This window comes from Pituophis catenifer, unplaced genomic scaffold, assembly GCF_029215685.1.
Source record: "Pituophis catenifer annectens isolate HBS135680 unplaced genomic scaffold, rPitCat1.0.hap2 SCAF_1, whole genome shotgun sequence".
NCBI classification, from domain to species: domain Eukaryota; kingdom Metazoa; phylum Chordata; class Lepidosauria; order Squamata; family Colubridae; genus Pituophis; species Pituophis catenifer.
This window is the reverse complement of record NW_027256881.1, coordinates 314,610,181-314,627,149: the sequence shown is the minus strand read 5'-3', so window position 1 is coordinate 314,627,149 and position 16,969 is coordinate 314,610,181. Positions and strand designations below refer to the sequence as shown.

The 16,969-nt window shown below is 41.4% G+C and overlaps 1 protein-coding gene across 2 annotated transcripts in view; it reads right to left on the bottom strand.

Moving 5' to 3' along the window:
- TNFAIP2 (TNF alpha induced protein 2) overlaps positions 1–16,642 on the bottom strand; it is a 28,812-nt gene extending 12,170 nt beyond the window's left edge. For both annotated transcript variants that reach the window (XM_070942116.1, XM_070942108.1), the window contains exons 1-5: positions 16,514–16,642; positions 8,429–8,792; positions 5,274–5,907; positions 2,831–2,945; positions 1,456–1,578 (exon numbers count right to left, since the gene is read on the bottom strand). In XM_070942116.1, the coding sequence (XP_070798217.1) occupies positions 1,456–1,578; positions 2,831–2,945; positions 5,274–5,907; positions 8,429–8,774 (1,218 nt within the window). In that variant the 5' untranslated portion in view covers positions 8,775–8,792; positions 16,514–16,642. The remainder of the gene's footprint in view (positions 1–1,455; positions 1,579–2,830; positions 2,946–5,273; positions 5,908–8,428; positions 8,793–16,513) is intronic.
- Between the last annotated feature and the right edge of the window lie 327 nt (positions 16,643–16,969).

Here is a 16,969-nt window from a genome sequence, read left to right as displayed (position 1 = left end):
CATCACTGCTGAGCATCAGATGCATGTCCCCACCCTTTGATCTCAGCCTGGGTTCTCTACTTTCTGTATCTGCATTTACAACTAATCTCATTGGGAGTCTAGTTAGCATTGGTCCCTTAACTGGAATATACATTTCAGTTAATTTGCTTGAACTCTTTTTAAAATAAAATTCTATATATGTAAATATTTAAAAAAACTATTTCTTGTCAGTAAACCTTCATTGTATTAGTGAAACTTGCTTGCTTTTCTCTAGTAAAACAGACCAAATCTATTTTAGTTTTCTATCTTTAATTTTCATTGTGACATAAAATGGGAAATGTTATAGATAGGGGACTTCCCAGGGTCTGTAGGTCTATGTGGTGTTATTTTGGGGAGTAGTAGTAGTAATTGTGTGAGAATATGAGAATGTGTGTGTCAGAAAAACAGGGTTCAAATCATAGAAAAAAATGATTTAAAATGGTCTTAATCAAACCAATGGATAAGAACATCTGGATTCTGTTTGCACAATTCTCAATAATAAATCAATCTAATAGTTTATTAGACAGTCCAAAGATCTGGAATGAAATAGTTGAATGTAGGAATACTGCAAATGTACCAGTGACCTTAATAGTGATTAGAAAGTTTCACATCAGGCCATCCATTATTTCAAAGTTTTATTGACTTGCTGTAGTCAGGGTAGAAACAAAAATACCATATTTTTGGGAGTATAAGATGCACCTTAGTTTTTGGGGAGGAAAATAAGAAAAAAGCTGATTGGCAGGTGGATCGGCCTCCTGGAATACCCCCAATCAGCTGTTCCCAGAGGTGAATTTTAGCAACAGGTTCCTTGGTTGTGAGCCCTGTGTCTTGCTTTTTTGTTTTGCTTTTTTTCCTGCCTCTGAAACTTCTGAAACACTGTTTCAGAAAGAACTTTTTTTCCTGCCTCTGAAAACCTCCGAAACAGCGCTTCAGAAAAAAAGCCTCTGAAGCTCTGTTTGGGGCTTCTTTTCTGAAGCTTCTTTTCTGATGCTTTTTTCAGCCTCTGAAACCTCCGTTTGAGAAGCTGGGTGGGGCTACATTCAGAGTATAAAACGCACCTCGATTTTCACCCTCTTTTTTTGAGGGAAAAAAGGTGCGTCTTATACTCTGAAAAATATGGTAGTTTTGCTTTCCATTTTTTGTCTTGGCATATATTTTCGTTTTAATTCTCACACTGAAATTAGTTGAAAATTACTCTGCCAGATTCAACTATAGTAGTGTGCTAGAACTGGGAATGGGCTGATGGGAAAAAAAGAAAAAAAGATCCAGTGGAACCAAGATTACTCTGAATGTCCAGGAATGCCTTCTTGAAGCGCTTCCACTAGCAGGGTAGATCTATAATTATGGATCTTTCCACAGGAATGCTGAGGTCCTGGAACAATTTTTCAGGAGTTGATTGCATAATACATACATAAATATAAAATATTTGCTATTTACCTTTATAGCATCTATTGATAATTCACTATGATAATAATCATCCAATATTTCTGGTTCTGCCCCTTGCGTCCAGCTCTTGACTTCTATTTTCAAACAATTGTCCAGACAACATCTAACAAAATCCTTTGTGAGAAAAGAAGACCAAAATATATAATTAGCAGCTATCTCTCTAGAAATGCACATATATTTAAATCTAAAGTGCTCTTAAAATGACTGAATAGCAACTCTGCTGCACACTATGCTACAATTCCTCCACTAAGTGAAAAAGTAGCTAATGAACAAGGATTTTGAATGCTGGGCTTCAGTTTAATAGGCCTTTGCCTATCCAAGTGAGCTATGTAGGGGCTATGGAATGAAAGCTAATAAAGAGCCAAAATGGTCCATCTGTAATGAAGTGTCTTCTGGAAAGTTCCACCTACAAGAGTTGTTACCCTCTCTGGTAATAGCAGCACCTATAATATTTAGGAATACATATGAACTTTCCTGCAATAGCCCTTGGCTTCCTAATTAGGTTCTTCTGGGGATAGGTGAGCGGAAGGACAGATATCAGCACCAGGGAGACATTATCCAATTCTGGGTTCTGGCATGTACTGTATATTGGACGCCAAGTGCTGAGTGTGGGACTGCATGGAGCAGAAAAATCTTTGCATCTACATTCCAAATTGTAAACTACCCAAGAACAGTGAGAAAAAAACCGATGATTGTATCAAAACAGGAATTACATAGTGAAGATGGAGTTTTTCCCCATTGTATTAGCAGTGCAGTACTGAATAACCTGTATTAGCTGTAATGGAATGTGGGAATTACCCTGAAAGATGGGAGAGGGGACAATCAGATAAAAAGGGGAGTAGTCCACAACTGAGCAATGGGCAGAGAAATAAACTTAGAAAGGATCTGCTCCAATTAATCAGGTGGCAAAAAGAGACAGTGCCGAGATTTGTACTTTCAGACTTGCAAGCTGACAGTAGTTTAGTTTCAAGTGTAATATTAAATTAGAAGTAGCTTACAACCACAGTGGTTTTGTTCACATACCACATTAAATCAAAGCTAAAGAAACAAAACGATGGCTGCAGTACATGGGCCTGGGGGTGGGGCAATCCCAAAAGCCAACATGGTAGGTGTGAACACAGAATCCAAGCTTACTCCTTATGTGTTAGAAAAAAAAAAAGCAGGGCTTTGATCATGAAGTTGCACCCGCTATCTTGATTTTTTTTTTGAACCCTCAGATGGGTGAGATGTGAGAACTCAACCACTGTGAAAAGTGACAAGTTGAATCTACAATGGAAGAACAAATGTGACACATTGCACAAATTCTTACATGAAGATAATAACTAACTTGAAAAGCTATGGAGTAAAACATAAGCAGAATTCTTACCACTTCATGAGTCAAGTAAGTTTGTTCGAGCTGTTTGATCCGTCCCAACGGCAACAAATTTCCAAGACTAGCTTCATCCAACTCTTTAACTAAAACACTGTTGTTTTTAATGTCCCTGAAATAGCCAAAAAGTATCTCATCAGTTGGTAATATATTCTTCCCTTATTGTTTGATTCAATTTCCCAAAAACTCTCAATATAAAGCAGATGTGAAAGTAGGCTCTTTGCCACAGAATGCTTGGATTCCAATGTGAAAACCACCCATATTGTATGACCAACATTTCACATTTGACTTTTAAAGACTCCTAGTCTTCAAAAAATAATTGATACCGACAACCTTTATAGTGACAATCCAAGCTACTCAAACAGGAGTGGGAAATGCATTTAAAACAACATTTTAAAAAGAAGGCTAGATGAACCCACCTTGCAATCGGCAAGAAATCTAAAAAGCACTGGAGGAGTTGAATTAGTGGGGAGAACTGAGGACAATTGTTCAAAGTTCATTGAAAACTGCTTTTGAATATCCATATCAGGTCAGTGTTCTATTTCCTCAAACGGTAATTGAGGGCAGCTTACATTTAGATATTTTCAAGACTGCCTTTTATGCTGCAGCCAAACTTCTTGATAATCCCCATTAGCTATCTCCATTATTGAACAGGTTCAACTGTATAACAGCCGAACAGGTAACAATGAAAGATGCTTTCTTAAGCCTATTCTGATCAACATAGGGCTGCTTTACACCAGCTTAAACTATTTGTTTATCTACCTCGGCATTATCTTCTAGGGATGGAAGATTTTGTTGACTTCAACTTCTGTAATATTCGTGATTTTTTTATAGTTAGTTTTCGTATTGGTTTGAACATTCCTTAAAAATTTGCATGAAAAATGGTGAACATTTTCAGAATAACATATTTTCATATTTCCCTGCCAATGTGCATTTCGGCAAACAATTTCCCCTAAGGAAATTGCATTTTTAATAGGAATCTCAAAATTGAAGGCCAATTACTTTCCATATTAAGAGGTTATTGGTTACTGGTATGTTTCTGGAGTGATTCAAGTTGGTATGACTTATGAAGCCCTATATTGCGTAGGGCCTGATTACTTGACTGACTGCTTATCTTCCATGGTATCATACTAACTAATTCAATCCAATAAACTTTGGTGGACTCCAAGTCACTTCAGTTAAACAATGTCATCTAAGAGGACCACAGAAGTCTATCTCCCTGGAGTGATGCCTGCATCTGGAATGAGATTCCCTATGATATTTGTGTGGTCTCCATCCTGCTGGCATTCTGGAAAGCCTTAATATCCTAATTGTTCTCCTAGGCTTTATGGTTACGTTGGTTGGGCCACTGCTAAATTATGTGTAATTATACTTAATCAGATTCACCATCCGCTTTTGTTTCCTTTTATTTTTTATAATTATATTGCTTTTGTTTTATTATTATATATTTATTAACAGCCGTGGTGGTGCAGTGGTTAGAATACAGTATTGCAAGCTAATTCTGCTGAGTGCCAACAATTCAATTTTCAATGGCTCAAGGTTGACTCAGCCTTTTATCCTTCTGAGGTCGGTAAAATGAGGACCCAGATTGTTGGGGGCTATCATGCCCCCGTCGGAGCCTGACTCTGTGGAGGATGACGAGCTGGAGCTTGAGCCGATGGAGATCGAGGGATGGCTTTGTAGGAATGTGGAGAGGAGCAGAACAAGGCAGCCCAGAGCCCCTCAGGACTAGGATGGCTTGTTAGCAGGGAGGAATGGGGGCAGGATGACTGAGAAAGGGCAAGGAGTGGAAATGAGGAGTGACAGAGCTCAGGCGATAAACAAGACCGCCCTGTCCTGATCCCAGAGTATGAAGAGTGGAGAGAAGGCAGGAACAGCACAGGGCGACCCGATGACTCTGGAGGAGAGCGCCCTGCCCCTCTTCAAAAGGCACACCTGGGGATTGAGATTTAAGGAGATGCTGTGGGGAGGGACGTTTGTCAGGAACAAACACTGAATTTGTAAAATTTTGTATGCCATTGCAGATGTCTGGAGTTTGCAGGACTTGTTTCTTCCTTGCTCCGTAGACTCATTTCCTGGTTCCTTTCCTTTGCTGGACTGCACACATCCAGAGGCGTCTGTGTGTGTGTGTGCGTGCACGCACTTTGCTCTGGGACTTGCCAAGAATGTGGGAGCGTTTGGGGGAAATTTGGAGCATTAAAGGGGAGTTTGAATACTCAGCTGGCTGTATGGCCTTCGTGCCTTGTCCTGGATCATCACAGGGGCAATATGTTGACAATGTAAACCACTTAGAGAGGGGTGTAAAGCACTGTGAAGCATTATATAAGTCTAAGTGCTATTGCTATTGCACACGTTTTATTATACCTTGCCTGGAATTGATCGGTGTCTAAATTGGCAAGACTTGCAGAAAAAAACAGATACAGTATAAATCATTACTTACTTTGGATATAAATTTTGTGCCCAGCTGAGAAGAAGGTAATTGTCATCTTTGTTCAATTCAAACTCAGCAAATACCTCCATCTGAGATGAAAAGTAATGGTGATAGAACTTTGCATAAGTGTTGCACACCTGAAAATGCTCAGGGTAATGGCCTTTAATATGCTGCACCACTGTGATCATGTCATTCTTCATAGTCTTACCCATATGCAAGAAAGTGTTACCAGTGGTAGAGAGGTCCCTGTTATAAACCAAAGGAGGTGCATTCATTCGTTCTTCTACAGATTTCTGGATAGTGTTCCTCCATTCCTCTTTCCATGTTTTGAGTTGAGAATGAATAGATCTCTCCTCCTCCTCCTCCTCCTCCTCCTCCTCCTCCTCCTCCACCCACATAATAACTGCTCTCACTGCATTATTCAGCAATTCTGGTTCTGTTGATGCTATGCTGATAGATGACTGTATGATGTTGAAGACCTCTTGATATAAAAGTTCTAATAAGTCCTCAATTTCAGTCTGATTGCCCAATGTTTCTTCATCATTTCTGCTGTCCAGATTGCTGTTGGATTTTTTTTGCATGATGAGATATTGACTGGCTTCGTAAAAATTTTGGCTCTTAATCAGCTTCTTGATTTGATCAACTGGCAAAACAAAGTAGAAATCAATGTCACGTGATTGACAGGTTACTAATTCATTCAAGTTACATTCCCCCAATTTCAAGTGAAGTCTACTCAGAGGAGTTCAGTCTAAAAATGTAGTTATTTTTTCAAGGAGATAAGTAATTTAGATTGGTCTCTGTCAACTCTAAAGTTGTTCTCCAGGACTTCAATTTTTCATTTTAAAAAGGAGGAAAAACAGTTTCTGAGTATGCTATGTTGGGATAAGTCTTGTACTTCACAGCTGAGCGGTTAAGGGATCATCCCCAACTTATACTACTTCAACCATGGAAAACCATGTGTGAGCTCACCTTGATGGAATCTCAACTAAGAAAAAGAAATCCCACAGGGTTTCTTGATCTTAATAAGCTTTTAGCATCATTTTGGACTTATGCTCCTCAAGGATGCAAATTCTCTCCAAGTAAAAACTGAAATAAGCAGACAAAATACTGGTCCAGGAGCCTTATATCTTGCTAGTTCTTTATTTTTCACTGTTAGTCAATGAAAGGTCTGTTACCTTATTTTGTTGAACTGATCAGTCCATTTTGAAAATAAATGTAATGCATCATTCAGGAAATATCTGTTATTCTGGATGCCTACTGAATCCCAAATATCTCATTTCTAGAGATTTATATTATTTGCATTATTGTACAAATGGTGCCAATAGCTCTTGAATTAAAGGCACGTTAGGAATCTAATAAAAATATTTTAATCAATTAAGATCATTTGCAGAATTATATCAATATGTAATTTACATACATTTAATTGCTCTGTCTGGCTACAAAGAATGTATATTCCATGGATACAAAAGTATTGTCTGTTATTTGGGAGTGATACCTAGTTCAACATTTTGACCACTGCAAAGTTGACTGCAATATACTTCTATTACATTGTGGTTTGTGTCTCAGTCGGGTAGAAAGTTATGTTTCTGATACCCCAAAATCCATTTGGGTTTTTATAGAACTCCTTTATGATTAATAGTAATCAAAATAAATCAGGAGTTGACTGGCAGAGGAATAATGTTCTTCTTTGAAGTGTCAATGAGTAGCAGTTGCCCTGTGTCATTTCTCTGAACAATGATAAGTAATGTGTACATTAGCACAATTTTATCATAAATCTGTGATGCAGTACATGCAAAGAGTTCTGAAGCACAGAGACTTAGTCTTTCAAGCTATACGCTGAACATACACATTAAGGGAAACTGGAGTGGAAGAAGCTTAGCATGGTTTTAAAATTTGAGGAAGAAACATCAATACTGCATTGTGCTGATATCTGATAGTTGAAAATACAAAGGATCTGCAAACTGTAATAATACAGGTCAAGGAACAGAATGAAAAAATCAGACTAAAATTGAATATAAAGAAGACGAAAAGAGTGCCAGCAGGTGTAACTACTAGCCTTAGAACTGATAATATTAGGATATTGAAGTGATAAATAGCTTTTGCCTTTTAGAATTGACCATCAAAAGTAAAGGAATAAGAAGCCATGAAATATGCTATAGACTAGCACCTGGTAGAACAGCCATTAATGCCTTGGAAAAGATATTCAAATATTGACTCTTTTGAAGGCTGTTGTTGGAAAAAGACTTCTGAGAATTCCAATGGACAGTCAAGACAATGAACAAATGGATCACTGAACAGAATTCTCACTTGAGGCACAAATGACCAGGCTAAATTATTCTATTTTGGACACATTATATAAAGACCTAGCTCTCTACTGAAGGCTCTAATGCTGAGAAGGCTAGAAGAAAAGAGAATACAAGGACAACCAGTAGCAATGAGTGCACTTTTGAAAGACTTGACGGATCAGGTTAGGGACTGATCATCATGGAGGAAATCGATGTGATCATAAGATTTTCTTCTGAGTTGATGGCACATAATCAAAAGCAGATTGGTAGTAATAATGTCAGGAAAATCTCTATGGGAAGGAATTCAAAAAGTAAGTCTTATCACAAGCACTTCATGAAGAATCATGGGTGAATCTCTCTCTTTCTCTCTAATTAAAAGAAAGCCCCTTCTCTTTTGTAGATCATGTCAGTCCTTGGGGGTGAAAAAGGTTCATATTTCATGCATTAAGCATCAAATTGGACATGATAGTCTACATGACCCTTCTTGTCTACACAAAGCCCACTAACTACTTCAGATGCCATTTTCTTGCATGGTAGCAGATATAATTTTATAAAACAAGATTGAAAATTTCAAGATGGCTAATTCTAGTGAAATTTCAGCCAATTCACATTTGAAATTTTGTATTTCACCATTCAATTAAAAACATTTTCAGTTTTGAGATTCTGTGGATGACTCTTAGGATACTTTGAGTGCTTAATGCCTACTTTGCCAACTCTTCTTGTAAATCTACAACCTGGACTACAACATATAGGAGAGGCTTCCAAACTTGGATGGCTGAGGAATTCTGAGAGGTGAAGTCCACAAGTCTTAAAAGTGCCATTTGGAGACCCCTAATATATAGTGACAGATTGTCCTTCCATATGATCATCATTCTGTACCTGTAATCGGCTGACGGTTTTCCTCCTGAGGTTTGTTTTCTTTTCTTTTCCCACCTCTGTCAAATAAATAACGAACAATTTTTCTTAGTCCTGTCTTCTGCTTGTCCTTATCATGGTCTGTTCCAGTGAGTTCTATAGGTGATTGAGGAAAATATTCAAGGGGAGGAATCTGCTTGTGGTTCTCAGTTCTCATGTGGTTTTTTGGATGGGCTTCTTCAGAGGATGATTCAATTGACAATGAATCAGAATCTGATTCAGAAGATGTCGAAGCTTTGGCCGTCTTTTTGTTTTCAGTCTGTTTAGGTTTTGGAGGACTGCTATAGAAAAAGGGCATTGATTTTAGCATCTTCTTCTATGGAAGACCCTGCAAATTATATTAAGAAATTATCAGACTCCATAATTTTCATTCAGTAAATAAAAAGACAAGTAATACTATAGGAAAAACAGAGATAAAACATTCCCAATATACTATGTCAATGTATTCCCATTAGTTGAGATGGCAAAAATATTCTGAGGCTTAAATTATGATGTTTAACATTATCTTACAGTATTTGGATTCTATAGTATTCTACAATATGTGAGAAAAATGGATAAAATATTGTAGGGTTTATAAAATACCTTTTGATATTATTGTTCTGTCCCCGTTCCACTCACGCACCCCCACAGACGGCCCGGAGTTAATAAACCACACGACAAAACTCTTTGATGATAAAGCTGGTAGCAACCCAGTGGCTAGCTGCCAATTCAGACTTTACTCACACAAAACAAAGATTAGACTGCCAGCATTCCAATAAAACAGGCAGAGTTTTCAACAATACAAGGATTAATCCAAATGCAGTCCGATAAAGCAGGCAAAGTCCAGTAACACAGAGATCATGGATTATTTCTAGTTTTTGCTCGTCACAAACTGAACGGCCACCACACCCACATTTATACCCTGTGGGGTGTGGTCCACTGACTCAGCTAATCTCTGGCACGCCTTCCCCTCTGCTGCGCACGCTTCTCCCTGCGCCTCTGGCGAGGGTCCAGCCAGCACTTATCTCCTTCGTCACTGTCCACCTGTGGCTGCGGGGACGTGCTTGGCTCTGAGCCTATCTTTTGGTCTTCGGTGTCCTCCGGAGGCATTGCCAGAGAGGAGGGTCCTGGAGAGGGAGGCCTTGCCAACTCCTCTTCCTCACTCTCAGAGTCTGCATCTGTCGATAGCCCAGGCTCAGGCAACGGAGCCATAACAATTATGAGTTAGAAGGTTTCAATATTGTGCAGACAGTCCTCAGGTTACAATAGCAACTAGGACTGGCATTATCATCACTAAGCAATTTATGTCACCAGACAATGTGGCTTAGGTACAGCACTTCCAGCAATCCCAGTTGCGGTTGTTAATCAAAGGCCGCATGGGTCATTAAACGAGAACCTCAAGTGACTGTGACTGTGAAGCAATGTGGCAGTTCAGGATACATTGCAATGTTTGCTCCATCTCAGCCATGTATCTTGGGTTAACCCTAAATATATGCAATGAAAGCAGATGATCCTATCAAGAACTTGTTCTGCTGATGAAAGACTTTTGCAGGTGACTATAGCTAATTCTGGTAAATAATGCTGACTTTGGTCCACCTCCACTACAGACAATGCAAGGAGAATGCCCGTGTAGTCTCAATTATCTATGCAAAAGATTTATGTTTTCCCTTTCTAAATCCATGCACAACTGATAAGACTACAAGGCAAAATTTCCCCATAAGACAGAGAAAATGTATAGCGACCTACAGCAAAATAATGACTGAAAAATACATGAGCAGGAGCCACCACTGTTTATTTTTCTTTTAAAGGAAAAAGGAAAATATTGACAGCAAGTCTCTCAAGGGAGGAATACAACCATAATCCAGCTCTAATTGCATTTTAGAAACAATGGCTCTATAATTTTCCAAGTTTAAAATGCTACTTAAGAATTATGGGGAAAGTACACATGATGTGAACTGTTTCCTTTCCCAAACTACACTCCAGAATTATAAATGCAGACATTTTAAAAAAGTCCTTCAGAGCAAAGTGGGATAGGGCGGCCGCTGGAGCTCTGGATCGAGTCGTGCCTTTGCGGCCTCTGACCCGGCGCCGATCTCACCTGGCTCCTTGGTTTACTGAGGAGCTGAGGGAGATGAAGCGCCGGAAAAGACGCCTAGAGAGTAGTTGGAGGGCCAGTCGTACTGAATCTGACCGGACACTGGTAAAATCTCATATTAAGAATTACCTAGTGGCGATAAAAGCAGCGAAATGCACTTATCTTGCTGCTCTTATTGCGTCATCAGATAACCGCCCAGCCGCCCTGTTTAGGGTGACCCGCTCCCTGCTCCACCAGGAAGCGAGGGAGGACCCCTTGGAGGGAAGAGCCAAGGATTTTGTTCAGTATCTGTATGACAAAATCACTCAGATTCAGGAAGATCTGGACTCCAACTGGGTAGATCCAGCGGGGATGACGGAGGCAGGTCCTGAGAATGTTATCTGGGATGAGTTTGATTCTGTGACTCCTGAGGACGTGGACAGGATTCTGGGTAGACTGAATGCGACCACATGTTTGTTGGACCCGTGCCCCTCCTGGTTAGTGTTGGCTTCCCGGGAGGTGATGCGAGGCTGGCTCCAGGGGATTATAAATGCTTCATTGGGCGAGGGTGTCTTTCCCGCCGCCTTGAAAGAGGCGGTGGTGAGACCTCTCCTCAAGAAGCTTTCCCTGGACCTGGCAATATTGGCTAATTATTGTCCAGTCTCCAACCTTCGCTTTGTGGCGAAGGTTGTTGAGAGTGTGGTGGCACGACAGTTTCCCCAGTACCTGGATGAAACGACGTATCTAGATCCATTCCAGTCGGGTTTCAAGCCTGGGTACAGCACGGAAACGGCATTGGTCGCGTTGGTTGATGATCTCTGGAGGGCTCGGGACAGAGGTTGTTCCTCTGTCCTGGTCCTATTAGATCTCTCAGCGGCTTTTGATACCATCGACCATGGTATCATGCTGCACCGGTTGGAAGAGTTGGGGGTGGGAGGCACCGTATTACGGTGGTTCTCCTCCTTTCTCTCCGACCGGTCGCAGTCTGTGTTGACAGGGGGGCAGAGGTCAACCCTGAGGCCCCTTATATGTGGGGTGCCACAAGGATCGGTCCTCTCGCCCCTTTTGTTCAACATTTATGTGAAGCCGCTGGGTGAGATCATCCGTGGTTTCGGGATGGAGTACCATCAGTACGCTGACGACACCCAGCTGTACATCTCCACCCCAGACCACCCCAACGATGCCCTTGAAGTGATGTCCCAGTGCCTGGAGGCCGAACGGATCTGGATGGGGAGAAACAGGCTCAGGCTCAACCGAGTGGCTGTGGTTTCCGACGTCCCGATATAGTCAGCTGGTGCCATCGCTGACTATTGGGGGCGAAGCATTGGCCCCCACGGAAAGGGCTCGCAACTTGGGTGTCCTCCTGGATTCACGGCTGTCTTTAGAAGAGCACTTGACAGCCGTGACCGGGAGGATTTTTCATCAGGTCCGCCTGATCCGCCAGTTGCGTCCCTTTCTGGATCGGGACTCGTTACGCACGGTCACTCATGCCCTCGTCACCTCCCGTCTGGACTATTGTAACGCTCTCTACATGGGGCTCCCCTTGAGGAGCACTCAGAGGCTCCAACTGGCGCAGAGTGCAGCCGCGCGGGTGGTGATGGGAGCGACGTGGCGCTCCCATGTAACGCCTCTCCTGCGCGAGCTGCACTGGCTCCCGGTGGTCTTCCGAGTGCACTTCAAGGTTTTGGTTATCACCTTCAGAGCGCTTAGGACCTGGCTATTTGCGGGACCGCCTGCTCCCACCATAGCCTCCCACCGACCAGTACGCTCCCATAGAGAGGGGCTCCTCCGGGTGCCGTTGGCCAAACAATGTCGACTGGCGGCCCCCAGGGGGAGAGCCTTCTCTGTGGGGGCACCTACAATCTGGAACGAGCTCCCCCCTGAGATACGGAGGATTCCGGATCTGTGTACCTTCCACCGCGTGCTTAAGACGTTCCTATTCCATCAAGCTGGCCTGACCTAAACTTTTCCTCTTTTAAATGGGAATTTTAAATTTGGTTTTAAATTGGGGTTTTAAAATGGTTCAGCCAAATTTATTTAATTTGTTTTATCTCTTTTTTAAATTTTGTATTTATATGTTTTATTTTATGGCTGTTCACCGCCCTGAGTCCTTCGGGAGTAGGGCGGTATACAAATTTAATAAAATGAAATGAAAATGAAATGAAAGTGCCTAAACAATGGTGCCATTTTTGGATTATAGTGTGAACTATTCCTTGCCATTGATATGCTACCTGGAACTGATTGAAACTGAAGTCTAAAATATCTGGATAACATCATGGTTTATATTAAAAGCCATTACGATTAAACACTGGATTGTCAATCCATCCCAATGAATTGCATTTTCCCCCACATCACATCTATACATTCTAAGACCGGGTCTCCAACCCCTGGGGCCATGGCCTGTTCAGAACCGGCACGCAGCTCATGCACAACCATCCCCTCGGTCCCATGCCGGTCCGCAAAGCTGGAAAGGTTGGGGAATGCTGTTCCAAAAGAATATATACTTTCAAAATTTGTTCAATTTAATTAGTTTTAAAAGACTACAAATTTATTTTTCATCCTAGTTTTCATCATACCTAACATTCCATCCTCCTATTTTTCCTCAATAACCACCCCGAGGTGGGTTGAATGGAGAGATAGTGACAGAACTAGCTATGACTCAACTGGCTTTCATGTATACAATGGGACTAGAATTCACAGTGTGCCAGCAGTTTCTAGCCTGGTGCCTTAACCACTAGACCAGTGGTTTTCCAACCGAGTGTCCAAAGTGCACGTGCCCTCCCCGCATGCGCCCCACCTCCTCACGTGTGCGCAGCCCCTGCATGTACCCTGCCCCCAAGCATGCGTGTGCACCCCCGCACGTGCCCCACCCCTATGCATGCGCCCCACGCATGGCCCCCCTGCACACCCACCCACGCATGTGTGACAGAGACCTGATGACCAGCTAGCTGGCAGGACAGCTGAACTGGGGCGATGGCTCGTGTGCCCACAGAGGGAGCTGCATGCCATCTGTGGCACATGTGCCATAGGTTTGCCATCACGGCACTAGACGAAGCTGATTCTCTGCTGATTTCAGCTCTGTGCAAGCAGGGACAGAGCTAAAATCCTTCAACCTCAAGGACAATCAACCAGCCAACCAGAAATGACAGGACATACTCTTAACTGCCAGCAACAGCTCTTTCTAAGGAAGGGGTGCAAATGGCAATCACATATTCATAGGGACCTTGGCAAATAAATGTGAACAGGTTGCCTAGCACTCTGATCATGTGTCTGGGAGGGTTTGGTGCAATGTTTTGTGATGGTCAGAGGTGCTTTACAAGTCATAAAGCACCCTTTATGGGACAACTGTTAATATGAATGGTCATTAAGCAAATGGTCATAAGTGAAAAACATTAGGTGTAAGTAAAAATCTGTTCAAAATATAAACAATGAAAATGCATCAAATCAGTTTTATTAATGCTATTTTAATATCCAGTTTTAGCATATTGCTTGCAAAAAGAAAAGGACGGGTATTTAAGAAAATGAAAAAGCATTTGACACTAGAACAAAAGTCTTTACTTGAACACATTCCAATCAAATAAGTAAGTACTTTCATAAATTTCACTAATTTCAACTAAACTACAGTATTGTTCTGTGGTTTGAATGCTTTTCATCAAACAATATAAACGGAATTGCTTGAAACATCATCAGTTAAGGAAGACTGCATAAAGCTGACTCTCTGCACTTTGGGTTATGAATATGATGTAATTTTAGACACAAATGAAAGTTTTATTTCACCCTATTTCAGAAGAAAACGTACACTTTTAAAATGAAAAGAAATAAACCTGGCATTTCAAGCCTCCTGAAAGAATCTAAAAAAAACCTCTAGTCCTAAAGATGACCTTTTATCTTCAGGCCCATCTGTGTTCTATGGCTTGGCACACTTGCTTGATTGGATCACTGCCCATGGAAGTTGGAATTCTGTGGTTTCTTTGGGCTGCTGATGTTGGAGGATATTTGGAGACAGATGAAATTCTGTGATAAGCAGATTTCTTTCTACACCCCAACAGCTGCCCCATCCTTCCCTAACCTTTACTAGAAGAAGAAAAACTTGCTTCCATGGTTTGCCTCTAGTGTTTTAATCAAACCACGATCTCTTGACAGATTATTCTCCTTCAAGCCAAATCTTGTTTTCAGATCCTGGTTTATTATGAGACAATTCAACTAGCCAGCCTGGTTTGGTTAAAGTCCTAAACACACCACAAATTTAGGCTTTCTTGTCATGTATAAATAAAATATGTAATATAAGACCTGAATACATGGTGTACCTGTGATTCAGAATATTGTACACCTGTTGGTTGAGTCAAATTTAAAAACCACTAATATTGACTTGCCCCACTTTTTAATCATCACTGAAATACTGCAGTTTTGTTCAAATGTTTTAAGACGTGGTTTGTTAAATTGTTAGACTGAATAAGCCATACACGGCAGAATGCATGTTATATTAAGCAAGTCTTTCTACTGAATGTGTGGGATATTCATAAAATTATAACATTGGAAATTGCTATTGCAACACATCTGGAAATCATCAGATTAGAAAAGGCGACCCATAAGTCATAGTTTACAAGCCACCAATAGCTGGATTTGCACAAAAGTCTAAGTTTTATAGTTTTTTTAGCATGTGGTTTCCAATTCTGTAAATTCCTGGCCATGGGAATTCCCTGGCCATAGTTGCCATAATGCACTTAACAGATTACCAGGGGCTCCCCTAAATCCGGGAGGCCTTATTTTTAATTGAAGTCAACTGAAGTCAATTGAAGTCAACCGAGAAGCTCCTGGAAGTCAATTCCCGTGGCTTGTAGTTTTTCCAAAGAGAAACACTGGGCCCAGACAGAAGACAGGGAGGAGGCTAGGCGAACCTTCCCGAAAAGTCTATTACTGTACATAAAGAATTTGCTGTTGCCAAAACCCATGTATGATGTTTACTTTGCCCTCTCTTGAGCAATTCCAAGAAGGAAAAGGGCAGCAGACATAGAAAGCAAAAGGCGACAATAAACCAGATTGGGGTGGGTGGGTGCGAAAACTTGAGTGAGATCCGCCACTTTCCATTGCATAACAACAACAACAACAACAACAATCTGATCAGTGGATGCAGCAAAATTTCACAAACTGACTACCTACAACGCCATGACCGTGTTGTTAAGATCATTCACTGGAAATTATGCCAGAAGTTTGGATTTGAGTACAGCCAAAACCAGCGGGAACATCAGATTGAGAAAGTTTTAGAGAATGAGAAACTCAAGATCTTGTGGGACTTCAGGATTCAGACTGACAGGCACTTGGTCCGCAACACACCTGACATAACAATAGTTGAAAAGAAAAAAGTATGGTTCATTGACATTGCAATACCTGGTGATGCACAGATTGAAGATAAGCAGCAAGAAAAAATCACAAAGTACCGGGACTTGCAAATTGAAGTTGAGCGACTGTGGAAAAAAATAAATTGTGCGTTGTCCCGATTCTAATTGGAGCCCTCGGAGCAATACCCAAAGGGCTACCTTGCTGTTTAGAAATTCTAAATTTACCGGACTTGAACATTTTGACTCTACAAAAAACCACCTTACTTGGAACAGCTTACATCCTCCGACGATACCTTAACAGTTCCTAGGTCCTTCCTTGGTTAGGATTCGAGCTGCTGAGCTATTAACCAGCCTCAAAGGCTGTGAATCTCACCAAAGATTAAATAATAATAATAATAAATAATAATAATAATAATAACAATAACAATAATAATAATAATAATAATAATAATAATAATAATAATAATAATAATAATAATAATAATAATAACAATAATAATAATAATAATAATAATAATAATACCACCAAGGTGAAAAGTAACCAAGATTAGAATAGGTGGCCCAAACACAATCCGAGGGCTAGATCTTTTTAACCGAATTGAGTAAGTCAGCGCGAGGGGTCAGACGGCGAAAAGAAGCGCGTCGGAGAGGACTTACTCGGTGTCTGGAAGTCAGAGGTGGCAGGCGAACCGTCTTTCTCCACGGCGGGCTGATGATACACGCGCTCTACTTTTGCCAGAAGTTGCCAATGCTCAGGCTTATATTCACAGGGAGGAGGCGGGGAGGCGAAGCCCTGAGGGGGTGGGGTGTAAAAGGTTTGGAAACTCCGCCTTGCCCGAAATGAGCCTCTGGTGAAATTTCCCGGAAAGTGTGGAATTTCCAATCATCAGTCCCGGCTTCTCTTCTCTCCGGGGACAAGTCGAGCGGTCCCTCGAGGGAGATTACAGTTCCGGGGAGCCTGGAAACAAATTAGCATTTTAGCAAAGGAGGGGAAAAAAAAAAAACCCTTCACCCTTCCGCGCGTTTTTGAGGGCCAGCAGAAGAGCGCGAGGCGAAGAGGCAGATGTTAACTCCGGGCGGGCGCCTTTCTTCGGTTCCTCCACTCCGACGGTT